Source organism: Triturus cristatus, chromosome 8 (assembly GCF_964204655.1).
Source record: "Triturus cristatus chromosome 8, aTriCri1.1, whole genome shotgun sequence".
Lineage (NCBI taxonomy): Eukaryota > Metazoa > Chordata > Amphibia > Caudata > Salamandridae > Triturus > Triturus cristatus.
Window position 1 is genome coordinate 1,159,441,417 of NC_140591.1, and position 27,031 is coordinate 1,159,468,447.

Consider the following 27,031-nt stretch of genomic DNA (forward strand, 5'->3'; position numbering starts at 1 on the left):
CAGGCGGCATTGAGAAGTCCACAGCTGGGAAACCAAGGGTGGGTTTTGAATATGGAGGGTCTGGGGACCAGACTGGCACAGTTGGCTATCTTCAGCTTTGGCTAGGCGGCAAGTTCGCAGTCAGCTTTTTCGCAGTCCGGAGTCCTCGCAGCTCTTCAGGGGTGCCTGCAGTTTGCAGGGCAGTAGCACCGCTACTCTACGGGAGTTCCTGGGTCTTGGATAAAGACTGGTAGTCCTCCCAGGCTTTTGGAGGCACAGGCAATTGTTGAGGACAGTAGGCAGGCCGGCAAAGTCAGTTGCTGGTCTTCGGTTCTTGCTTTTTGGGACTCTTCAGCATTCTTCTTTTTATTTCAAGTCCGCAGGATCTGACTTCCTGGTGCCAGGGGCTCCCCTGAATACTGGCTTTAGGAGTCTTAGGGGAGTGTAGGGTAGTAGCGAATGGGCTACTTACACCTGGGGTCACCATGCTCCCTATATGACCACTTCCTGGAGGGAAGTAGGCATAACCCTGTACCAGAGATCCTAAGTTTGCCATCACAAAGATAGCAGACTTATTTTCGTATTCACTTCAACTAGCCTGAAGGTGAAAACGCCTTCGCTGACTGCTAATTTTCCCGGCTGTCCAGGCGCCATATGGGCCCTGGGCCGGCATCCTCTCCTGTGAGGGAAGCCAGATCTGCATACCAAAGGCAGTAGGTTATTTGAAGCTCCCCGCCCTGGAATACTAATTTGCAGGTCATCCTGTGTGAGGGGGTGTAAACACCCTCTGCCGAGCAGGCTTTGTTCCTGATCTCCTGAGAGCAAAGGCCTTTACCCCTGGGGGTCAGACACTCGTCTGTGGTGGCAGGCTGGCTAGGATCAGTCAGTCAGCACACTAGTAGATGGTAGGTTTTTAGGGGGAACCTCTAAGGTGCCCTCTGGGTGCATGTATTAATACATTAATCACTTGTGGGTTTATTCATACAAGATGTTTGATATCAAACATCTTGGGTTTCAGTGAAGCCATCATGTATCTGGGGAACTTGTTTTCACCAGTGTCCAGTACATGAACTTAAAATGACTTCCCTGGTCACTTGTACTGGCAGCAATTGAACTGATCAGCAAAAGGGCATATCTGCTCGTGTATATATGCCAACACATGCAATTGGCAGCATAACAATGACTAGACTGATCCTTGTAAAAATGTGTAATCAACACCAATATACATTATAAATGCTCGGGTGGCATTCCTCTAGGGTTGACACAAGCTTGACAGGAGTGGCTGAACAACCTGAACCACCTCCATCTTCTGGCCCCACCCTCTCTGTGCACTAAACAGCCCAGTGAACAAACAACAAATAATGTGGTAAGAACACAGACTTGTAATGTGAATTTCTGAAACTTTAAAACTGCTGTTTTTCTACTCATGATTGTTTAAATAGAACTCTGGTTTCTGTGCAATTTGTATTGTGAAAACTACTGTTTTTCCCCCCCACCTGTGACTGTCTGAATGTGTGACCTAGTTTACTCTGTACTGTGCTTAGATCTACAGGGGCAAGCCCCCAGGCCTCCCATGTTTTGATTTTTAAAGTTAAAAAGGCAAAGTACACCCTCAGAGGATACAGAATTTCATAACTTAAATACATAGAAATAACTCATACCATTACTCAAGAATTCACGGACAAACTGGCAAATCATTACACAACCAAAGCAGACACATTGGACTCCTATTTAAAACAAAGGAAAACCACCAGCACCAACTGTAGGAGAGTAGAATCTGCTTCTTATAGTTACACCCACTTTTTTCTGCTGTGTCACTGTTTTCGACTTAGATTGACTGGGATCCTGCTATCCAGGTCCCCAGTCTAGGTGCTTTCTCCTCTAAACTGATTGCATGTACTTTAGGTGCACTCCAGATTGGATACTGGGGTACCCTTATCAGTCCCTAGTATATGGTACACCAGGGAATAGGTACCCCAGAGGCCTCCCAGGGGCTGCAGCATGTATTGTGCCACCCCTGAGAGACCATTCAAACTGACACCACAGCTCTGCTACTGCAGCCTGTGTAAGGTGGAGCATGCACCCCTTACTTAGATATAGGTTCACTATATCCATTCTAAATCACTACACATATAAAACTATCAGTCACCCCTATGGCAGGCCTTATCAATCTTGAATGCAAAAAGAACTATTGATGGACAGAATGCAGAACAATGTCATACATTCACCCCAGTACAGAGATCTGGGCCTAAATCCATCATTTTTTTGCTCACCATGCCATTCCAGTTTGGACCCAGCCATATGCAAATCAGTCTTGACCCTGTGCCCAATGGGAACAGTCCAGCTCGAACTGCCAGGCAAGGTCCTCCCTGGACTGGAAAACAAGCATCCTAGGACCGGTTTCGGGGTTTCACCCCTCTTCAGCCAGGATAGCTTGATTCCAGTGGCATGGAGAGCACGGGACTCACGTCTGAGCATACCCGTCCCACTCGGGTTGACAAATGCAAAAAGAACTATTGATGGACAGAATGCAGAACAATGTCATACATTCACCCCAGTACAGAGATCTGGGCCTAAATCCATTGTTTTTTTGCTCACCATGCCATTCCAGTTTGGACCCAGCATTATGCAAATCCGTTTTGACCATGTGCCCAATGGGAACAGTCCAGCCCGAACTGTCTTTTGCTTATCAATCCTGAAGGCAGGGTGCTGGGTTTTATGTGAGAGGGTGCCCCTGCATGAGCAGAGCCCGACTGCAGCCTTCAGAACCTATTTTTCGGGGTTGTCAGTGATGCAGCCAACCATATATATTTAAGTGCATTATAACCTTGCAGTAAATGCTAACTTTAAAACGGCTGCTTAGAAACATGTCGTGTTTTGTGTTCAAAACCTTGGAATCATACCTCCCCGCCAGTAACTGGCGGGGGAGGTATGATTCCACCCTTCTAGAGGGACTTATGTGAAACACCGGTACACCCGGTACCAGCTCTCTCGACCTGGGCATCACAAAATTAATGCTGCCAGCCACAGACATGAGTCTGCCCTCCTGCTGCTGAGCTGAGCTTGGGCAGGGGAAGGCTTGACAATAGGTTTCCTGTCACAGGGAGGTGTGACCACCTCCCAGACAGGATTTAGTGTATTGGGGCTGCGTGGGTGCACTCTGAGAGTGTTTGAAAGTCTGCACTGGGGGCACATTTGGTGTCCCTGTGCATAGTCCAGCTCAAACCGGTTGCAGGAGCCATTTGCTCCTGCAATGATGTGAAACTGGACAAAGGACATGGGTGTAGCCACCCCTCTGTCCTGACCCTCTCATAGGTGGGTCCCCTGAGTTTGTCCAACCCCTTCCTTGGGTATAAAGTAGGAACCCTGACTACAGGACTTTAGATTTTACCTGGACTAAACTCTGCTACAGAAACCAAGTACTTCGACGATCTACACTTTGCTGGACGACTGAAGAAATCTCCCTTGGAGTAAAGGAGTTACTCCCCTGAAGCAGCAGGCACCTTAACGCATCTGAACAGTTTGCATCTCCTGAGCTCCTGAGGACTCTGAAGATTTCTGCAACACAGGAGGTGGGTTTCCAAGGTCTCTGAGGACGATCTGCTCTCTCAGCAAAACCTGAGACCAGTATCCCTCGTGGGGAAGGTGCAACCCGAAACCCTGTGCACCGTGTACTTTTGCAGAAGCTTATGCTTTTTGGCGACCCCTGAGGCTGTGCTTTGGGCTATGTGTAGTCCTGACCCCAAGCAGTATTTCCACAGAAGATTTCTGGCCTACACTCCACGAGTGTTCCGTGGGCTTGTATTTCGTGATTCTGCTCGAGGTCCCTTCGCCATCCCTGGTCCGTTGGCCTGTGGGTCCCTGTTAAGGTAACTTTGACTTTCCTGGTTGCTCCAGACGTGCCCTGACTCTCCATTGCTTGGAGAGTCCCCAGGACCTTGCTGATCCTCACCGTAGCTTGTTTCCTCTGCCCGCAAGGGTTGCAATTGCCAAGGGTTGTTGGTGTTCAATCTGGACGCTGACCCCCCAGCACTCGACATCCTTCGTGGGACAGCTCACCTCCGGACTTTGGTCGACGTCTCCTGGTCCCCGTGGCTGCAGAGTCAAGCATCCTATCTTCTCACCTGAAGCACCCGACATCGGTGGGCATTCTTCTACTGAGCCCCTGGTCACCCTGAAGTGACCCAGACTCTGTCCCCTCTGCTTTCAGGTTCTTCTCACCTCGGATCCAGGCTTGGATTCCACCGGACACTTTTCATCTTCCTGGCAGCAGCACTTCTTCGCATCACGCCACTAAAAATGACAAGGGTTTCCAACACCACTTGACCCCTATGCACCCTCCTCTTGGATAGGTAACACGGGTATCTCAGTACTCACAAGGGGGCTGGCCTTAGAACCTTCTATTTTCCAAAGGGTTTGCTTGAAGTCCTCTCCGAAGTGTTTCCAACCGCGACTTTCCTATAGGGTTGTACGGAGCTCGCGCCTGTGTTCACACACTGCACCCGTCCTCCGTGGGTTCCCTGTGTCACGACTTTGGGTGGTTCCTTGGGGTCCCAGCAATTCTACGTGCTCTAGGCACTGTGTCTAGTTAAGTCGTGGTTGTTATACCACTTTCTTAGTATACGGTTCAGTCTCCCCCTGGAGCCCTCTGTATATTGTGCTATTTATTGTCGTTCTAGTGATTTAAAATTGTGTGCTTTGTGCTCAAATCTCATAAAGAGGTTAGTAGAGCGTGTTTAGTATTAAATACATATATTTTATATATCTCTTGTGTGGTTCTCCTTTCATTTGGTCATTCAGGAGGTTCTGATCTGGTAAAACAAGCTGCTTTACATTCCTTCGAGACTTAGCCTGAAGGCTGCTCTCCACAGCTACCACTAGGATAGCTTTCTATAAAGATTGTCTTTAACCTAATCATCAATAAGGGTCATTTGGACTGGTGCAAGGTGCCCACTATAATTAGTGGACAGCATATACCAGGCCAACTTCTCACTCCAATCCATTTCCAAAACTACCCTCCAGGCTAACCCAGCCTCTCCATTCCTTCAAATGAATATCACTAGGTGAATTTATGGCTCTGGCCAAAGCAAGCAGGCCTGCCGGCAGCCCTTCTCTCCCTTGTCCACAACAAATCTTCAAGAACATTCTTCTAACTACCTCTGCTGGCAAACCAGTAAGAAGACTCATCAATAATTCCTTAACTACGGGAACCTTTCCAGAAGACCGAAAAAAGGCATACATACGCCCATTATTGATTAAAACTAACCTGGACACACTTGACCTCAACAACCACAGACCGATTACAAATGGACCTTTACTGGGCAAATTGATAGAAAGAGTAACATTCGCCAAGATGTCACAATTCCTTGAAGATAATTCCCTACTTTTCAACTTCCAAGCAGGATTCCGTACATGGCGAGGCACAGAATCTGCCCTCAGCTCCATCTGGGTAGACCTTAAAAACACAGTAGACCACAACGGGGTTGCTGCAATATTTCACTTGGACCTCTCAGCTGCCTTTGACACAGCTCACCATGCCACTTCAATCCAAAGACGCTACAAAGCCAGCACAGAGGGGACTGCGCTCGACTGGATCACATCCTACCTTCAAAACAGAACAAAAGTCATCCATTCTCCACCTTTCTTATCCAAACCGAACTTCACAAAATCAGGGGTCACTCAAGACTCTTGTCATCTCACCCATGCGTTTCAATATCTTCATGAAGTCATTATCGGCAATCATCAATGATTTTCAGCTCACATGCTATAACTATGCAAATGACACACAAATGCTCCTTAAACTAGAAAGTCCCAAAGACATCGGGAACTCACAAATCTTCAGTAGCCTCAGAGCCATTAATCAGTAGATGACATGGAGCCATCTCAAATTGAATGCTTCCAAAAAGAAGCACTGCCATGTGTCGACTGGAAGAATTATGACCCACCTTGCACCTGGCCTGACGATCGGGGACCACCTCCTAAAATATCTAAGGCAGTAAGACTACAATTTATCAATGAATGCCCAAGTGGACAATTTAGCAAGATCAAGTTTCATTACTATGAAAACTCTATGACACATCTTTACCCCACCTGGGATATCCACACAAGGTCCATGCCCCTACCTTTCTTGTACTTTCAAAACTTGATTACAGCAATGGCTTCTACCGGGGGTGTGTGTGTGTGTGTGTGTGTGTGTGCGCGCGCATGTGTGTGTATATTTTACGTGCACGAAGGAAGCACCCGTCATGAAAAGAGTTCAGCAGTTAAGTGGCACTTGTTGGGACATTGAATTGTGAACTACAGGAACCGCTGCAGCCAGTCTGATAAACCTGCCAAAACACTGGGTTGGATCATGACTACATGAAGAGCGGTGATTACTAAATCGGCGTTCTCAGGAATAGAAGACACGCAATGGCAATTATACGGCTGACGCAGGGGCTGCAAATTAAGCACCGAGGCTCCGTTTTTAAATGCACAGCGCAATAGTGCTATTAACGAGTTATGGACCCAGTTCCCATTACTTAATGGAAGTTCATCAGAAATAATATCTAAAAGGAAAAAACATACCATCATAGAACGCTACGATATGGGACACCTACCCCAAGATGGCAGCGAAGTACATCTAGAGGGACCGGCTTGCATTCTTGGTCCTTCCTTGCTGAAACGCTGTGCAGGAGGAGCCTACGTGGCTTTTTAAACACCGGAGTTCCAGAAACCCCTTTTAATCACTAAACAGCATTTGAGAAAGTCCCATAAGATGAAACGCGTCATGCTGGGTGAAATAAAAGAAAGGATTGCAGAACCTGTGAGTGCTCCTGTGTGTTCCTAGAAGAGGGACTCTTATATATATATATATATATATATATTACCTACTGGCGGTCGCCAGTAGGTAGTTATAGTTAGGACCACGTTTCCATAGGAAATCCGCAACATTCTATTTTGAATAACTTTGGCGCCGGTCGGCGAATCCTCGCGAATTTTTCAAAATAGGTGGGGCGCTACGCTCCGCTCCTACCCTGAAAGTCTCGGGGGGATTCGTCAAGCGGGGGCTGAGATAAAAGGGGGGTCCCAAAACGCGTTTTTCCCATGCATTTTTCCATAGGACCTTTAGACACAGCTACAGCCCGAACGGCTGAACAGAATTACTTGAAATTTGGCAGAGAGGTAGCCATAAGGTCAAGGAAGTGCCTTTTGCAGGTCTGGTGTAAATCTGTTCAGTATTTCCGGAGAAAATAGCATTTAAAAGCATATATATATCTATATGCGCGCAGGGTGCGCGCACCGTGCGAGCACCGTGCGAGCACCCTAACGTGCGCGAGCGTAATTCTGATTGGTGGTTACATGTTAGTGAACGTTCGAATCGGTCGAAATCAGGAAGTGTCGGCCGCCATTTTGTTTGTTTTCAGTGCGAGAGTGAAAAAGGAAGGTGGCGAACGTGAAAAGGGGGCAGGGTAGAGAGTTCCTGACCCCCTAGCCTTTGTCAGGGGGTCCCTGAAGGACCCCGAAGGCAAAAAAAAAATAATTTTTTTTTAAAAATCGCGGGGGTGCGCGCACAGTGCGCGCACCCTGAAAAACACCCCAAAAACATTTTTTTTTACAAAAAAAAAATAATAATTCGCAGGGTGAAAACCAAAAAAAAAAAAAAAAAATTTTTTAATACGTAGTTTAGTGTAAAATAAATATATAAAAAAATAATACATAAATAAATTAGCATTTAAAAAACCGTACAAATTCACTGAAAAAACCATAGGTTTCACACACGTTATAGTTAGGAATTAGCATTTAAAAAACCTTGCAAATTCACTTAAAAAACCATAGGTTTCACACATGTTATAGTTAGCTGGACATTTCATTTATAAAAAACCAATGAAATTCCCCCGTTATAGTTACTGCAGGCAACTATAACTCACGCGACCGCAATCCTCTGCTGATGACGTCAGATATTACATCACTGATGACATATGTGTCTTTCTGAAAAATAAATATTTGTAATATATGTATAGCTAAAGATTAATGGAAGAAGACATGGGTAAATAAGTGTCTAAATACAGTATTAGCATCAGCAGAGGATTACGGTCGCGTGAGTTATAGTTGCCTGCAGTAACTATAACGGGGGAATTTCATTGGTTTTTGATAAATGAAATGTCCAGCTAACTATAACATGTGTGAAACCTATGGTTTTTTAAGTGAATATATATATATACACAAACTAGAAAACGCGATCAGTAATATGCAAGATTTATTATGATTGGTTTGTCTTTATTTGAAAAAAAACAAGCCTCTTTCTATGTTTGCACTCCGTTTTAAGTTAATTTAAATATGTGTATCATGTGCCTTTTTGTCGAAACTCGTCAGGCTGGGCACTTGCTTGTAATGGAATATGCACTTGCACATTTAAATCTGCAAAAATAAAAAATACTTTTTCTCCACGTTGTGGTCCGTACCTGCTTTGGATCAAGAAAAGGATCGTCTCAGGATTGTGGTCTATATATATATATATATATATATATATATATATATATATATATATATATATATATATATATATATGTATGTATATTCAAACCACCTCCAATTTCACTACCGAAATCAGACTCCGACACTTGGGTGAGCTTGACCATCCAGCTTCAGTTTATTATCTTTGCTTGACACGTTTCGGCACACTTGCCTTTTTCACACTCCTGCTTCTGACCTCCCTCTGCCGAGCAGCCTCCGTTGTTGTTCCCGGCGTCTTCAGTGAAAGTCGCCTCTGTGCCACGAAGCTTCATGCCAGCCCATTGAAGGAGAAGAGGCCGCCATGAACGCCAGCCGCAGATCGCCGGCTGTGAAGGGGAGAGAAAGACCACCAGCAGGACCTCCATTTCTCCGACTTTAAGCCCCGACCTCAACAGGGTGGCCTTGGCGCGCGGGGACCGGAGCACCTCGCTAATATCCAACAAAGATCCTCCCTTGTGAAAACAAAAGAAGAGCGCCGTACACCAGACTCTGGAAACAGGAGCTTTAATCACGAATACAACAGCATGGCAGCAGGTAGGTCCTAACGTGTTTCAGCTTGCGTGAAGCCTTGGTCACTGGTGAGCCATATGGATAGTTTGAGGGCGTGACCTTGATGATGCCCCCTTTAACCAAGACTGTGACGTCACTTTACAGTCCTGGAATACTTCAAAGTCCATAATGCCATAGGAAGTTGTTTCACTATTGTAATTCAGTCAGCAATTCCGTTTTTCAAAGTGTTTATTTATTTCAGGGAAATTGCAGGCTATACGATCGATTATTCTCACTTCCAAGTGCACAAACCGGCCCAAAGTTATCTTGCTGCCATAATTCTTGCCATGTCTCAGCGTCTGCTTTTCAAAGTCTGTCACAAACAGACACGTGTCTGTTCGTATCCCCTTGCTCTGCTGAACCTTTTTCTTCGGTTGAGCCTTTCATACCTTTTAAAATGGTGCCTGGCGCAGGCGGGTCGGGCTTTTTGAAAATTCAATCCACCTCCATTTCTCCGACCTTAAGCCCCGACCTCAACAGGGTGGCCTTGGCGCGCGGGGACCAGAGCACCTCGCTAATATCCAACAAAGATCCTCCCTTGTGAAAACAAAAGAAGAGCGCCGTACACCAGACTCTGGAAACAGGAGCTTTAATCACGAATACAACAGCATGGCAGCAGGTAGGTCCTAACGCGTTTCAGCTTGCGTGAAGCCTTGGTCACAGGTGAGCCATATGGATAGTTTGAGTGCGTGACCTTGATGATGCCCCCTCTAACCAAGACTGCGACGTCACTTTGCAGTCCTGGAATACTTCAAAGTCCATAATGCCATAGGAAGTTGTTTCACTATTGTAATTCAGTTAGCAATTCCGTTTTTCAAAGTGTTTATTTATCTCAGGGAAATTGCAGGCCATACGATCAATTATTCTCACTTCCAAGTGCACAAACCGGCCCAAAGTTATCTTGCTGCCATAATTCTTGCCATGCCTCAGCGTCTGCTTTTCAAAGTCTGTCACAAACAGACCCGTGTCTGTTCGTATCCCCTTGCTCTGCTGCACCTTTTTCTTCGGTTGAGCCTTTCATACCTTTTAATATGGTGCCTGGCGCAGGCGGGTCGGGCTTTTTGAAAATTCAATCCACCTCCATTTCTCCGACCTTAAGCCCCGACCTCAACAGGGTGGCCATGGCGCGCGGGGACCGGAGCACCTCGCTAATATCCAACAAAGACCCTCCCTTGTGAAAACAAAAGAAGAGTGCCGTACACCAGACTCTGGAAACAGGAGCTTTAATCACGAATACAACAGCATGGCAGCAGGTAGGTCCTAACGCGTTTCAGCTTGCGTGAAGCCTTGGTCACAGGTAAGCCATATGGATAGTTTGAGGGCGTGACCTTGATGATGCCCCCTTTAACCAAGACTGCGACGTCACTTTGCAGTCCTGGAATACTTCAAAGTCCATAATGCCATAGGAAGTTGTTTCACTATTGTAATTCAGTCAGCAATTCCGTTTTTCAAAGTGTTTATTTATTTCAGGGAAATTGCAGGCTAAAGGGGGCAGGGTGTGCGCATAGTGAAAAACCAGAAAAAAAAATAAAAAATAAATACATAACTTAGCATTTAAAAAACCGTGCAAATTCACTGAAAAAACCATAGGTTTCACACACGTTATAGTTAGGAATTATCATTTACAAAACCTTGCAAATTCACTTAAAAAACCATAGGTTTCACACATGTTATAGTTAGCTGTACATTTCACTCGTAAAAAACCAATGAAATTCCACGTTATAGTTAGATCAGGTAACTATAACTTGCGCGACCGCAATCCACAATGTGTAATTTCAGATGTCATCATTGATGTCATGAGTGATGTCACTGACCATGTCATGAGTGATGTACTATGTGACGTCATCAGCAGTTTATTGTGGGCGCGCAAGTTATAGTTACCTGATCTAACTATAACGTGGAATTTCATTGTTTTTTTACGAGTGAAATGTACAGCTAACTATAACATGTGTGAAACCTATGGTTTTTTAAGTGAATTTATATATATGTCTATATATATATATATATATATAGACATACCTTTACCACCCAATAGCCCTACCCACCCTAACACCGTAAAAACAGTTTCTACCCACCCTAAAAATACCCTTACCACCTAATACCCTTATCCACCCCATAACCATAAAAACACCCTACCACCCAAAACTCCAACCTACCCTAAACCCTACAAACACCCTTACCACCCAATACCCCAACCCACCCTAACCCCTTAAAATACCATTACCACCCAATACCCTTATCCACCGTTATACCCTAAAACAGCCTTATGACTCAATAACCTTACCCACCCGAAACTTTAGGAATACGCTTACCCACCCCATAAACCTAAAAAACCCTTTTACCACCCAATTTCTCTACCCACCCTAAACTCTAAAAATACCCTTACTGCTCAAAACCCCTAACCCACACCCGAACCCTAAAATCACCCGTACCAACCTATACCCTTACCCATCCCTAAACCATAAAAACGCACTAACCCTAATTCATACCATACATATACATACATATATATATAGAGAGAAATAAAGCATTTTCACCTACCTGGGATACACTTACATTTTCGTTACAAAGGTATGCGTGGTAAAAGCATATGCGTGGTAATGACTGCGTGGTACTGGTAAAGGCAATGCGTGGTAAAGGAATTGCGTGGTAATGACTGCATGGTAATGGTAATGCATGGTAATGACAACGTGGTAAAGGTTGTTTCCCCCTGCTATACCTACGCAGATGACACACAGAGGTATGAAGGGCCTGAATGAGGCACAGTGTTGGGCTATGGGAATTGGTTCTTAAATCTAACTATTATGCACGACAAACAGGCCAGTAATTAATCTTCATAAATTGTGCTGAAGGTGGAGTTAATGTAAAAATAAAAAACTAATGGGACAGCCCGATACCGATGGTCACATTCATAGCCATCTCAAAAGGGAATCCCCAAAGGATGTTTTAGTTATTGTTTACAGTTCTTTAAATATACACTTTTTAAAATGTTTTTCTTATTTGTATTGAATTACTTGGTGCAATCTATGTAACTGGTTTTGTTGTACTAATATTATGGTTCTTATCTTGTCTTTATTATATTTTTTCATGTGGACCTCTTAGGAGTACAAAATCTTAAAATGAAGACACATGCATGTTTACACATCATTACACTTTTTTTTCAAGGATGTTCAACATTGGCAAACAAGCATTTTATATTCTGTTTGCTGAGGTCGAATATCATCTGTAAAAAGCACTGTCAGAGCCAATAGGACTTCAACAGTAACTGAACTAATGGCTTTGACAATGCCTGTTGTATATTATCATCATACAGCATAAGCTTTCTACATATGGACAGACATTAAATAACTTGAGAATCATCAAGAAATCAAAGTTAAACTGCAAAGGAGTAACTGGAACAGCTCCCACTCGATTTTCTTTTAATTTTGTATTTTTAAGGCCTCACTTTACAGAGGGCATTGTTAGCCTGTTGTCGAAGACCTATTGTGCACAGTGTACATACAGATGGTATCTGGGTTGCTGCATGGCTGTTGTCTTGCTCAGTTCAGCCTCTGATATTTATTCAATTGAATTGCAGTCAGTTTCTCGTGTGGACTTCCCAGTTGAGTATTGCTTTCCTACCAATTTTCATTGGTGCAAATGTGTACTCTTCCATGAGTAATGTCAGAGACTTTGTGCATTATGATTTTACTGTGGTCTTTATTTTTCTATCGCTTGATGGGATCAGAACTAGGAAATTGCTTTAGGAATTCCAGGCCTGTATTTCCTTACTGCTAATTCTCATTGCTCTCCCTGGTGTTCTTGCTTCCTCCTTTTTCTGCAGCCCGACTGACTCTGTGCTTTCTCTCCACACTTCCCACTTGTCGGGTGCTCTCCCTGCTCTCTTCCTCATCTGCTTTTTTAAATGTGAGCTGGTAGCTCTCCTCACGCTGCGATCGACTGGTCACTTGCAATAATGCACATGGCATCCCATGCATACTTTATTTTTATTTTACCATTCCAAAAAGTGTGTCCAGAATCTTGGAATGGTAAATTAATAATAAATTATAACAAAAATAATTGCAAAATGGAGGAGCATGCACCAGGAAATCTCTTGGAATTATTGTTGTTAATAGTTTGGCAAAAAACATTCCAACAAGGCTGCCAACGTATATACATGCATGCGGATGTATGGGCAACCATCTTAGAATGATTTTTGATATAAAGTATGGCACAGCAGAGAGGCATTACCAAAGCCAATAGCTCTGCCACCGAAAATTAAAGGTGTCACCTATTGGCTTTGTCAATGCTTGTTATGTAAGGTATCCAATTCTGAAAATATAAGAAAACAGTAATTTTGTTAATGTGTGACTAAAATTGTTATAGTGACTTTCTCCGCAGTGTCTTTAAAATCAGAATCTTGCAAGGAAAGCAGCTTGAAGAAGAGGTTTTTCAGTTTTCTACAGAAATGATTGCACTGGATCATATAATTATATTCTAGGCATCAAATAATTATATTTTAAGAATCAGCTGAAGAATCGATAACTGAAAACCAGGTTCTCAATGGTCTTTGGCTGAAAGAGCATGGTAGGCCACCTCAAAAAGATGAAAAGAAATTCATGGTTAACAATCCTGAAAGCGCGTTTCAGAAAATCGATATTAAAATTAATACGTCTGGTCTTAGTAAGCTAGTGCAAAGGTCATTTTAATTTGTTTTTTACTGAAATCATATTTCACAAAATAAATAGAAGGAAAAAACAAAAAACTAATGTGGTCTACGTACGTTGGTGATATTATAACAATAAAAAGGTCAGTTTGGAAAATAATTAGTATCATATGTAATTGTACAGAATCCTACAGGTGCATCTTAGCAAGTGTTAGACTTGGCACCATTGGAGTGAGTCTCTCTTCCACTTTTGGCTGTTGCCTCATCTGTTTTTGTTGTCTAGATGCTTTGGGCACTTTGCCACTGCTGTTGAGTGCCAATCTGCAAGTGCTCCCTATTGTAAAATGATGTAATGGATTAGTGGTTGCATGATTGGTTATTTGATTTACTTGTCAGACCCTAATACAGTGCACCATGTGTGCCGAGGGCCTGTAAATCAAATGCTGCGGGTGGGCTTGCAGCACTGGTTGTGCCACCCACAGAAGAAGCCTTGTAAAATATGGTTCAGGCCTGCCATTCCAGAGCCTGTGTGCAGTCTGGGACTGCCATGTCGACTTGGCAAGTGCACCCACTTGCCAGTCCCTAAACCTTCCCTTTTCTACATATTAGTCACCCCTAAGGTAGGCCCAAGGGCAGGGTGCATTGTATGTAAAAGGTAAGACATGCCCTGATGAATGTGGCATGTCCTGATAGTGAATTACAGCCAATTTAGTTTTTCACTATAGCAAGGCTACCTGTTCCCATAGGCCAGAATGGGCAGTTTGATTATAACATCTTATAATCCTAACTGACCCAGGGAACAAGGTACAAATTCCAGTTTAGTATGCCTGAACTCAGAATGTTAAAATACATCTTTTAGTGAGGGTGATTTTTACATTCTGTGTTTGAAAATACCACTTTTAGAAAGTAGGTATTTTCTTGCTTAACCATCCAGAATGCCTCTGCTAGGTTTGTGTATTCCATGTTAGTCACAGGAGGCTGGAGAGGGCCTTGGCTCCAGCAGTCTGATGGGTCAGGGCTGGGCTGAGTAGAGCCTGCATTGAATAGAGAGTAGGGTGCAGAGACTTACTTTCACTGACCTGAGCCCTCATAGAATAGAGAGTAGGGGAGGAGATTTCCTTTCAGCTACCTGGGCCAGAAGCTGCACCAAGGAGGACAGAACTGGTTTGGACTAGGTACAGACACTTTCTGCCTTCAGAGACAAAGGATTTGTGTGTATAAAAAGGGGGACCTAGACCCCAGAACTTTAGCTCACTTATGGGAAATCAAGAGGAACCTTTGCCAAGGAGAAGAAACCGGAGAAGCTGAAGGAGGATTACTGCCCCAGTGTTGTTTGCTGTCTGGGATTGGCCTGCAGTGGTTACTTGTTGCCAAGGAAAGGAGAAAAGGACTTTGCTGTTTGCTTTGTCATCTTGAGGAAGATCTTCAAGGGCTTGAACTGAGCTTGCCTCCTGTCTGAAGTCTCAGGGACAGAAAGACTTCACCACCAGGTCCCCCTGAATCTCCTTGCTGGGAATTCTAACCTACAGAGAGGTGCCTGCAGCTGTTTAGGGCCTCTAGAGACTGTGTATTGCTGGGAGCTGGAAGCGCGATGCAATGAGGAGAAGCGTGTTGCCGCCGCAGCAGTTGCCGTCGCATCGCCGAGGAAGTGTGTCGCCGCTGCAGCTGTTCGCCGTCACATTGCCGAGGAAGCATGTCACACCACCGGAGAAGCGAGTCGCGGCCGCAGAGGTCGCCGTCGCATCACCGGAGAAGCGTGTCGCATGGCTTGTCGCGGCTCCAAAGTTCATCGAGTTCACCACACGGCCATCGGGCGTGCACGCACTGCATCTACTTTGTCGCATCTCATCAAAGACGCCATTTTGTCGCATAGCACCGGATCGTCGCATCGCATCGAGGCACCATCTTGTTGCATCGCACCTGATCACAGTAAGAAACCGACGCATCACCTCCTCTCCGGTAAAGAACCAACGCGTCACCTCCCCTGCGCTGCAGTAAGGAACCGACACATAACCTCCCCCGAAGCAAGGAACCGACGCATCACCTTCCCTGCGACCATTTCGTTTGTTTTGTGTTACGCATCCAAGGTACTTTGAGAGTAAAGTGTTGCATTTACCATCTACATTGAACTATGCTATTTCTACCATTTTAAAGTCATATTTTTATTACAGTATTGTGGTTTTTCGTTGTTTGGTCTTGTGTTAAGTCTAGCAAAGATTACTTATTTTCTAAACTGGTGTGGTGTCCATTTGTAGTGTTTTCACTGTGTTACTGTATGTGTTCACAAAAGCTTTACACACTGCCTCTGAGATAAGCCTGTCTGCTCATGCCAAGCTACCACGGGGGGAGGAGGGGTTATTAAGGAGTGTATCCCCCTTTCCCTGACTAGAAGCAAGGGTCCCTATTTGGATAAAGGTGTATACAATTGCCAACTAGAGACCCCCCTTTCTAACAGCAAGCATATGTACTTAGAAGAGGTACTGAAACTGAGCAAGGAAAAAACGCCATTGGATTTGAATTACGGTAACCTGAAAACAAATTGCAAACACAAGGATCACTAAAAAACAAAAGGACAAAGTAAACATGTATACACGTTAAACGAATCTATGAACCAATTACCGTATCACACCCAGAAAGCCTGTTTATTGTACTAGAAATACTTGACTGCGTAGGCAAGAACATTGAAATAGAATATTATTAAGAGACTTGCCTTGATGTAATGTTGTATCCTTTCTACAGAGGTGAACCTGGCCTCTGACTCTGATGCTAAACGAACTGTAAACTGAAAAAGTCCTGTGAGCTGAAAGGAAAACACAATTACATATTTCTTATTCAAAGTTTGCCGAATACTTGAACAGAAACACATATAACCTGGTCACATGCTTCTGAAATCAAGAGCTAAGCTCCTCATTCGGCCTGGTTTTGAGTTGGACAGTAGTGTAACATCCTCAAATTTCCACAAGAGTTCTAAATATGGAAGATAGTGCAGGAAAATCCACAAGCAGACTTTTCTTCACTACAGGATCAGTATGGTGGATGGAATTACCAGTGTACTCTCCCCCCACATATAAGCACATATTGCAGAAAGGAGAGGAGCTTACATTAACCCCTACTGTAAATTAATATCTTACATCGAAATAGTCAGACGTTGGTAAAGCTTGACAAAAACGTTAATGCTCCTAAAATCAGAAACATAACCTGAAGAAAGCAATCAGAGGCTCCATTATTTTATTGCGAAGGTCGATAAGTTACACAAACTAAGGTTTCTGAATGAACACTCCAATAGAACTGTGATCAAAAGGATTGTGTTAAATCTGGTCTGAGAACAGCTCACGCTATGTATATTAAAGAGTGAAGGCCACGCTATGCATATTAAAGAGGATACATAACTGGTCACAGGTAATAAAAACCAATATTGTCACTGAGGGGTTCTGCTGACATCATAACCATGAGGTTTAATGTAGTTTCCTTTTTTCCTCTGTGTTTATTTTGCGGTAATTGGCTTGAAAATGAGTTTTGGGTGTAATACTGGACCAAACTGTTTGATTGTCCACATTTAAAAATAAGACAACAGTACTTAATTATGCAGTTAAGAAGCAAGAATTTTAGAACAACACAGACCCTGTGCCCTGTCAAACAAGCATAGCCAATAGGTCTCGCCTTTGGGTCCTTACAAGTGTTTAGCCAGAGCTTTTGGCTTTGCCAATATCTGTAAGCTATGTTGTAGTAGAGTGTGGCTGCATGTTGAAAAGTTATAACAACAAAGTGTTATAGCATTGTTGTTACCCTATATATAACCACGAAGACATTATGTACAATGGAACAACCCTATTAAAAAAAGAATTAACATAAAAATGTCTTCTAGTTTTTTTTCCTTGCAATTCTGGCAACTTCTTCCTGCAAGTTCTAATGCTTGTTTATTATAGCTTTTCTTGTTATAGGGGTGGAGAGGACATAAACAAAAGGAGGGTGGAAAATAGCACCTGAATTATAACACAAGCAGCAGACTGACACTAGGGGACAATGAACAGATTCCAGATTCCAAGGGCAAACTGAGGTGGTGCTGAATTATACTCAGGTGGTGCTGAGGTGGTGGTGTGCTTGTGCTGAGGTGATGCTCAGGTGATGATGAGTGATACTGAGGCGGTGCTGAGTGATGCGGAGTTGGTGCTGAGTGATACTGAGGTGGTGCTGAGGTGGTGGTGTGCTGGAGTGGAGGTGATGCTCAGGTGATGCTGAAGGATACTGAGGTGGTGCTGTGTGATGCTGAGGTGGTGCTGAGTGATGCTGAGGTGGTGCTAGGTGATACTGAGGTGGTGCTGAGTGATGCTGAGGTGGTGCTGAGTGATGCTGAGGTGGTGCTGAATGATACTGAGGTGGTGCTGAGTGATGCTGAGATAGTGGTGTGCTGGTGCTGAGGTGATGCTCAGGTGATGATGAGTGATACAGAGGCGGTGCTGAGATGGTGATGAGTTATGCTGTGGTGCTGAGTCATGCTGATGTGGTGGTGCTGCACTGGAGTTGAGGTGGTGAGCTGGTGCTCAGGTGGTGCTGAGTGATGCTGAGTTGGTGCTGTGCTGAGGTGATGCTGCTCTGATGCTGAGGTGGTGCTGCGCTGATGCTGAAGTTGTGCTGCATTGGTGCCAAATGTATTTTGAAATGTCCGGCCGACTTTACGTTGTGCTTAATGCAGTCGGTTTGGCTGTCTCCAGTCCTGACAGTCTCCAGCTCTCTCATTGTTTGTAGATAAGGGATTTGGCACCCTGGGGGATAAAGTGGTTTGTCCAGAATCATAGACTTTGGACAAGTGTGAAAGTTTGAATTAGAACCGGGTCCAAGATGGGCGGCTAGTGCAATTACTCCATAACTGTGGTGATCCGAGCTTCTCCGGTTCAAGGAGTCTGTGTATGAGGTTTTAACAGTAAGTGTCAAGAGTACACATACATTTTTATTGCCTCTTCAGATATGTCAACTTAACACGTGGTGTGGTTAAGATGCTGTAGCCTCCAATCCCTGGCAAAAGCCTAGCTGAAGTAATTCTAACAGAAATGCTTCACTTTCTGTTTTGGAAAACAGAGCTACACCAGCATCAAAATCTTATAGTGCCTAAAGGGCATCATAGAAGCATTTTTGGGCTTTGGCAAACTGCACTAGACCACAACAGTTTTTCAGGAGTGCACTCCTTGCAGAAGAGTGGATTGAGGAGTGGTCGGATTTTGGCCTAGATTATTTTACAAAGACCACTTAGCACCTCGCTGCATTTGCACAGTCGGCTTTTGGCTCTACGTAAATATATATGCACAAACGCACCCAATTAACTACAAAATCGGATGGGAGCATCTTACCCAGACCAATTAACTTTCTTGCATTCTGATGCTTGCATTTCTTTTTCATTATGAATGTAGGGAAAGAGTGTGCGAAAGGGAAGGAAAAGGCAGCACTGGGTGAGGTCCTAACATATACAGGGGACAGCTCAATATCTCTGCAGAAAACATAATACCTACCCTCTTTATCACTGCCCATGCCAGGGGTGCAGTCCAAAGACCATTTTGCTAGCGTTTTATTAATTTAATAAAAATAATACAATAATTAAAAAGGCTGGAGGGATGCTTTGTTTCTAAGTCCCTGAAGGTTTTGTAGAAATATGAACATGTTATAAATATAATAATATTCGGGAGATGTGAGAAAGTTAAAATAGGCAAACGTTTATACTACATAATCTAGTCCCACAAATTTGCAGTGCGGATATTGCCTTCGGTGAAGCTTAATTGTTTCATGTTTGGCGATGCCTTTGTTTCCAAACAAAGGGAAACAGAACAGCTGCTTTAAAATCCACTTTGTTTAATATAAAGATGTAAGAGTGGAAACCAAATATCCTAGTCCAATCAGGTACACGGGGTGTACTAGTGACGTTATTACACCATTTGATCGGGGTATTATAGCACCACTTGACTTTTCATTAGCTAGGATACTACTTGTCAATATAACGCTCTCCTCTGCCATTGAAACATGTTTGCAGCACATTCTTATCACTCCAAAGGGCTCAGCCTTTCATCTTTCTGAGGATGGAAACAAAGGAGCCGTTTTGATGAAATCTAACAAGGCTTCTCGTTTGTTGAGCATTCAGAGTAGACACCTCTTTTAGCAAGCGCTATATGAAAACATTGGTATTATTACAGGTCTAAAAAACATAAACGCTCAGATGGTTTTATTGAGGTGTTCAGGTAATATAACATTTGTATCACTTCCGAAGTCTCATGTACCGATGTGAGCTGTGCGGGCGTTCTCACTACTAAACGTGAGGCACAACACTGTCTTTCGACAGGCAATGAAGATTGAGCAGTGTAGTTGGCAATCACCAAAGATTACCGAATATATAAATACAATTACTCCTGTTGAAAGTAAGGAAATTGGCGAGACTGAGTGTTTGTTCCAGTAAATGCTTTTTTATTTGACTTGCTTCCTATTTTCCTACTGTGGTATCCCGGTCTAGGGATGCCGGGCTTGTAGCTAGGCCGCAGACTGGGTAGCACTACAAGTGAAAGACACACACGCTTAATTACTAGATACTGGGCCGAAGACCCTTTGGGCATGCCCGCCCTCGGCGTGCGTGGGTGCGTCACTACATCCCTCCAATGTTTTAGATACAGCAACTCTTCACAGGAAAGACCCCACTCAGTCCTTCTGAGCACACCACACAAAGTCTTTCAGTCTCTGACTGGGGGTCGGATTCGGCCTGAGACCATACTTCTGGCTCCAGGAGTTGTTTCCTGATTCCGACCCTTCGGGCTCCTTCTCCGGCGCGGGGATGGCGCCCTCTGAGTTTCTTGAGTCCTCCGCTGCCCTTGAGTCTCTCTCGATTGTGACACCTCCGACTGGCTTCTCAGGTCTTCCGCAGAGGCTTCTCCACCTTCTGGCTCTCCCATGGGTTGGTCTGGCTCCTGCACGTCCTTGGGGACTTTCTTAAACCATGAGATGTTCCTTGTGACCACCCGGGTTTCTCTCATGGCCGATACCATGGTACCCTGGATGTTGACTATTTCCCACACTTCGGTTTCAAATGGAGTGCGATATTTCCAGCTTGGGTGGCGGTCCTTCACTACAACTTTGTCTCCAACCTGCATGCCCGTGAACTGGGCCCTTCTGGCTTGCCTCACTTTGCCGTTGGAGGCCTTTCTTCTGGTCTGTGCTGCACCTTGGTCCAGCTTGGGCGGATTCCATGTTCGGTCTGCAGGCACACTGTCTCTCGGAGCCCGTCGAAACAGCAGATGAGCTGGCGCACACCGGGTGGTACAATGCGGGGTTTGGCGATATGCGCTAAGAAATTGTGATAGACACTGCTCGGCATCGTCTTCTCTTTCCACCCCAATCCTGAGGGACCGGTTCATCATGTGCATGAACCGTTCCACCTCGCCGTTCGCCTGGGGCCACTGCGGGGTGATCTTCCGGTGGCGGATGCCTCGGGAGGTCAGGTAGTCCTGGAAGTCTCTGCCTTGGAACGGCAGACCGTTGTCGGACTTGATCTCTTCCGGCAGGCCCATCATGGCGAATATGCGATCCAGCTCTGTCTTCACATGGGAGAATGCCGTGGACGACACTACTTCTACCACCGGGAACTTGGAATGTGAGTCGACTAGCACCAGCGTACTCCGTCCATCCGGGAATGACCCGAAGTCGATGCTTACTTTGGACCACGGCTCGCAACAAGGGTCTTCCGTGATCACCGGATGGGGCGCCGGCTCCTCGCCTGTGATGCTGCAGTAGTGGCAGTTGCGTACGACTTCCTCCACCATGGGTCCATCCCTGGGAACCAGACCTTGCTCCTTAGTCTGACCTTGGTTTTGGAGACACCTTGATGACCTTGATGCGCCAGACGGACCACTTCTTTCTGCAGGCTCTTCGGGATTACGAGGGAAGCACCCCGCAGGATTACCCCATGAGGACCTTCACTGAGTTCGCTTTGTACTCTCCACACTTTTTGTCGGAACGCCTGTTCCTCCGCCGTGAGGGCGCTGACACCATCCAGAAAGTGTCACCAGTTCCTGTCAACCAACGTGCTCTTGACCTTGGCGAGGCATTCGTCGGATTCTGTCGCCTTTCTGACATCCTCGAGTGTGAGTGCAACAGGACATGCATCCCGGGAAATCATTTGAACAAACTCCTCCATGTACTCATCATCTGCCGGGGCGCGAAGCGGCTGAAGTGGGCCAGGGTGCCGCGATAGAAAATCAGCTGGGTTGTTGGCCCCTGGTCTGAAGATCACTTCAAAGCGGTACGTTTGGAGCTGGACGGCCCATCTTTTGATCCGTGGTGGGGCGAGCCGAGCGGTGCCGGCGAAGAGTGGAACCAGGGGCTTATGGTTGGTGATCAACCGGAATTCGTGTCGATACAGGTACAGATGGAAATGCTGGCACGCCCATTTGATGGCTAGAGCCTCCCGCTCTATCTGTGCATACCGCATCTCTGTGGCCGTCAGCGCCCTACTGGCATATGCGGTGGGTACCCACTCTCTTGACTCAGTTTCCTGCATCAGTACAGCCCCTAGCCCTATGGGGCTGGCGTCCACCACCACCTCCGTGCGCCGATGCGGGCGAAAGTACGCCATGACTCGGTCGTCAATGAGGGCGTTCTTGATTGCCTGAAACGCCAGGTCTTCTTTGGCGTACCAAGCCCACGGTTAGCCTGCTTTCTTGAGGACACGGAGTGGCTCGGACAGAGAAGCGAGATTGGGGATGAATCGGCCACAGTATGTGGCCATTCCCAGGAAGCTCCTGACTTCAGTGGCCGACGTAGGTCTCGGGGCAGATCGGATGGCCTCCGCTTTCTTTGGGTCTACTCGCAGCCCTTCTCTGGAGAAGATATACTCAAAGAAATCCACTGACTCCTGATAGAACGAGCATTTTGATTTGTGCGAGGTGAGCCCGTTGTCTGCAAGTCGCTGCAGGGTGTCACTGAGGTGCTTGTGGTTCTCCTCAAGCGTCTTCGAGAACACAAGGATATCGTCACTTAGGTTTATCGCACCCTGCAGTCCAGAGCGTGCCTCCCTTATGGCGTTTTGGAACATCTCCGCGGCTGACGAGGCGCCAAAGCTCAATCTTCTGTAGCGACGTAATCCAACGTGAGTGGAAAACATTGTGATGTTTCGGCTGTCAGGGTGGAGTTCCAGCTGGTGATACCCCGCATTGAGGTCCAACTTGGTGAACCATTTGGCGCCCATCGTGTGCGTGACATGCCGTTGCCTCTTTACGGCTTTGTTCGGTAGGCACATGTCAACGCATAACCGAATGGCTCCTGGCTGCTTGGGTTTCGGGGCCACGATGAGGGGGGACACCCAGGGGGTGGGGCCTGACACTTTTTCTATCACCCCCAGCTCCTCTAGCTTCCTTAGCTCTTCCTCCACCTGTGGCCGCAGGTGGAACGGCACCCGCCGAAGTCTTAGCGCCATGGGCCGGATTGTTGGATCCACGTGCAACTTGAACGTTTTTCCTTTCAAACACCCTAGGCCTTTGAACAGCATGGGGAAGTCTTTCAGCACCTCTTGGGCGTGCAGATCGTGCACTTGATTTGCGCAAAACACAAGCTCCAGGTCTTTCGCCGTGTGGCCGCTGAGTAAGGTGCCTCATCTCCCTTCGGTGACATGGAACTTCGTGTTCAAACTCTGGCCTTCGCTCGCTACCTTGACCTCCATAACTCCTCGTAGAGAAAGTGGCACATCACTGTCATATGTGTATGTGGGGACCCCGCGCCCTGCGAGTATATACTATGCCTACGGGGGGACGCCAGGGGGCGGGCCTCTAAGGATTATCCTGCAGGGTGACTAGGGGGGGCAACGATTTACCCATGTACTGTTGACTCATAGCTGGAAAATTTATGCGATGGTAATTGTATATTGACATGCCCTGACAGGGGATAGTCGTTGATTGTACTGTTTTCCGAGTGTTTAAATGCCAATAAAAATATTCAACAAAAAAATCACTGTCATATGTGTATATCCGTGCTTTGGACGGTAGAAGTGGCGGGCGCGGCGACAATTTCTCATACTGGTCACTGTTCATCACGTTGACTGACGCTCCGGTATCGATGAGGGCGCTCATGGGGGATCCAGCTACCGTGATGTCGCACATGGGTGGCTGTCGGCACCTCGTCCCTTCTCTGCCAACGAATGACACAAAGAATATGTCGTCTTCCTCCGTCCCAAAGTCGAACCCAGGCTGACCGTCGTCGACTTGGTGTTTTGGGTCTTCCAGCGTTAGCTGGCGTACCTTTGACGTGACTCCACGGGAGCCTGGGGCGTTGTTTCGTCCTCTCCTGCTCCTGCAGACCGTTGCGAAGTGGTTGAGTCTCCCACATTGCGAGCACGTCTTCCCTCTGGCGAAGCATTTCCCTCCAGGGGGATGGTCAAGGCCGCAGTTACCGCATGCGTTCTTCTGCAGAGGTCTCATGGCCCCTCTTGACTGGGGCGGCCGTCTTTGAATCACGTCTACTCTTTCCTCCTTGATCGTGGGTGTCCGCTGAGTCGCAGTGGGACGATTGAGGGCTGCCTCCATTTCGTCGGCCAGCACGTTGGATAGTTCGTGGGACCTGGCAAGCACTAAAATTTCGTCAAGGGTGATGCCAGGCTGACGCAGTATGAGGTGTCGTAACTGTACTGACCGACAACCTTGAATGAGCTGTGCACGAATCTCCGCCCTCTGGTCAGGTAGCGTGCATGGGGTCGCCAGTTTCCGCAACGGGCCTAGAAAATGTCAAGGGTCTCGGCCTCTCCCTGACGCGCTTGTCGAAGCTTGCACCATTCGAAGTCCGTGTTGATCTGAGGATCTAAGTGGCGGTTGAGGGCCGCGACAGCCCTAGCGTAGTCGTCATCTTCTCCTCTATCCGGCAAGGTCTCGAAGAGGTCGTATAACTCTGCTCCCCCGTAGCACATCAGAAGGGATCTCTTCACTCTCCCGTCTGTCTCCCGCACCCTGACGAAGTAGTGGTTGAGCCGACCAATCCAGGAGCACCACCGCGCTGCAGCGGTGGACGGGTCCGACAGTTCACTGAATGGTGGCAGTCGTGCCATGAACGGGTGAGGCGGGAGCCTGTTGGGCGGCTTGTTGAGGGGGCGGCCCTGCTTTGGGGGCACCCCCACCACCGGCGCCCGTGTTGCTCATTTCCAAGCGCTTGTCTGCTACCGGGCATGTCTGAGCGCAGGATGCTGTCGGCGTGGACAAAGCAATGTGTGGACGGGAGCAGTTCTGTTAATACGCCAGGCAGGCGTGAGCACTGATTACGCAGCCATGGCGCTGCAACACTAAATACCCCTGGTGTCTTCAGGCCGAGGTTGGTGGCCGTGGCAGCTTGTGGGCGCTTGACAGGTGCAGGCTCTGGTCTGATCAGAGCGGAATCACTTTGGTGTCCCCCTTCTTTTTTTTTGATTGTGGCTGACAGTCAGGTAGAGTCATTGAGCTTGCTTGTCACTCTTCCCCTGGGACCTCAGTGCTGTGTATGCTGGCCACTCTGTCCTCTCCTGCTTCCTTTTCCCAGCAGGGGCGCTTCTTCCCCCCCCTGTGGAACACTACTATGGGCCCTGGGTGCTGATTCAGCCTGACAAGCTCTCCTCCCCTCTGTGGGCACGCTGCAGGTAACAGGATTGATGGCAGGGGGCGCTGTCCTTCCAGACTCTTCTTCGCGATGGTCAAATCCTCCCTCCGTGCGAGCGCAATTGCTTGGGGGAAACCCTGTGGCAGTCGCGAAGCTTCACCGGCTCAACCACGTGACCATGGGAGCGCGGCCGTGCAGCGGCAGCGAGGGAGTGCGTACGATAGAAGCAATGCAGCGCTGTGCATGGGCGGCGCTTGCACGCGCAGGTACGGCCTCACCTCGGGTGCTACTCCGTGCGCCGGCAGTGGGGGCGCGCCAGCCGTGGCAGCGCACACGGAGCCCGGACAGCTGTGCGAGGACTTCGCCGTGGGGTGGGCACCCGCTCCGGATGTGGGCCAGTGACGGCAGCCCGAGCAGGCCAGGCAACGAGACGCTGCAGGCGGGACCACCGGTAAGGGCAGCAAACACGGGGTGTGGCGAGGCATGGGGCAGACTCGCCTCGTCGCCAGTGTGGTATCCCGGTCTAGGGATGCCGGGCTTGTAGCTAGGCCGCAGACTGGGTAGCACTACAATTAAAAGACACACATGCTTAATTACTAGATACTGGGCCGAAGACCCCGAGCGGTCTCGGACCCCTTTTATTTATACCCTCGGGCATGCCCGCCCTCGGGGTGCATGGGTGCGTGAGCTGCGTGTGTGCACAGGCTGGGTGGCTCCATCAGTACACCTTCTACTGCCACCTCTGTCTAGTGTTTTGCGTACATGCTGGACAGTGTTTCCGAAATGGAGTAAAACAGATCCATCTGGAACCTTACATTGTGTAAATACACTGTTTATGGAGCTTCATTCGCGTGGGCTTCTGCAGAAATGGAGAGTCACGAGGGCTGCGTTGTGGGCGACAGGCTGGATCCTGGTCAGAAAATAATATCAAGACTTGCTGGAAGTACCCCGGCCTACGGTGCCATGCACTAAGGATTTGGCACCATTACTGACATGGTCATATCGGTTTATCATTAGTTATTTATCATGAAAGAGGCAATCTTCAAGCGGTAGCTCTGCGGTCTTTGTGTTAACAATGGTGTTCTTCCTACGACGTCTGGGAATAATTAGCAGGTCCTCAGGATGCCCTGCTCGCACTACTGGCTCTAGCAGCATGCAACACTAATGAAAAGGAGCTTGAAAACATTTTTATGAGGAACAGTTTAGATACGGAACCCCTACAAGCCTAAACAAAACACCAGCGTTAAAGACTGCTTTTGTTTCTGTTGCTGCAGAGAGTGCAAGGGGAGAGAATGTGGCCTTACGGCCAACGCTGCCGACTTTGGAGCTGGAAAACCGAGTTCGAGCCTCGGCGTCTGCATCAACAACAGAAATCACTTAATCCCCCCGCATACGTAAAAATTAATTTGTCCTTGTGTAACGGCACTGGTGCTCATGTAAAAGCACTCCAATACCTACCCGTCGAATTTGCATAAAATAAAACTGTAAAATAAAACTGCAACAAAAAAATAACAAGTGGGAGGGGGGGGGGAGCACACAGCGTTTCCCTTGCGGGAGCGAGCAGGGGCACCATATGTTTGCAGGTTAATTGCTCGCTCCCGCAAGGGAATCGCCACATGTGCACGCGTTGCCATTGAAAGCAATGTAACTCGTGCACGTTTTTGGGCCACAAACTGAATCGATTGCTAAAGGTCTCCTATTCAGCGCATGCGGGCTGCATAGTCGAGACCTAAAAACCACATGCTGTCTGTAGAATGGAGATTGGTGAAGCTCGTCTTT

General features: G+C 46.8%; 1 protein-coding gene across 3 annotated transcripts in view; it reads right to left on the minus strand.

The window, feature by feature from the left end:
- The window catches only part of LOC146805541 (ATP-binding cassette sub-family C member 5-like), a 1,766,780-nt gene that overhangs the window by 166,148 nt on the left and 1,573,601 nt on the right, over positions 1–27,031 (minus strand). For 2 of the 3 annotated variants that reach the window (XM_085622798.1, XM_085622800.1), the window contains one exon: positions 16,380–16,469. The exons of the other annotated variant lie outside the window; for it this stretch is intronic. In XM_085622798.1, coding sequence (XP_085478924.1) covers positions 16,380–16,469 — 90 coding nt within the window. The remainder of the gene's footprint in view (positions 1–16,379; positions 16,470–27,031) is intronic. 3 annotated transcript variants of the gene reach the window in all.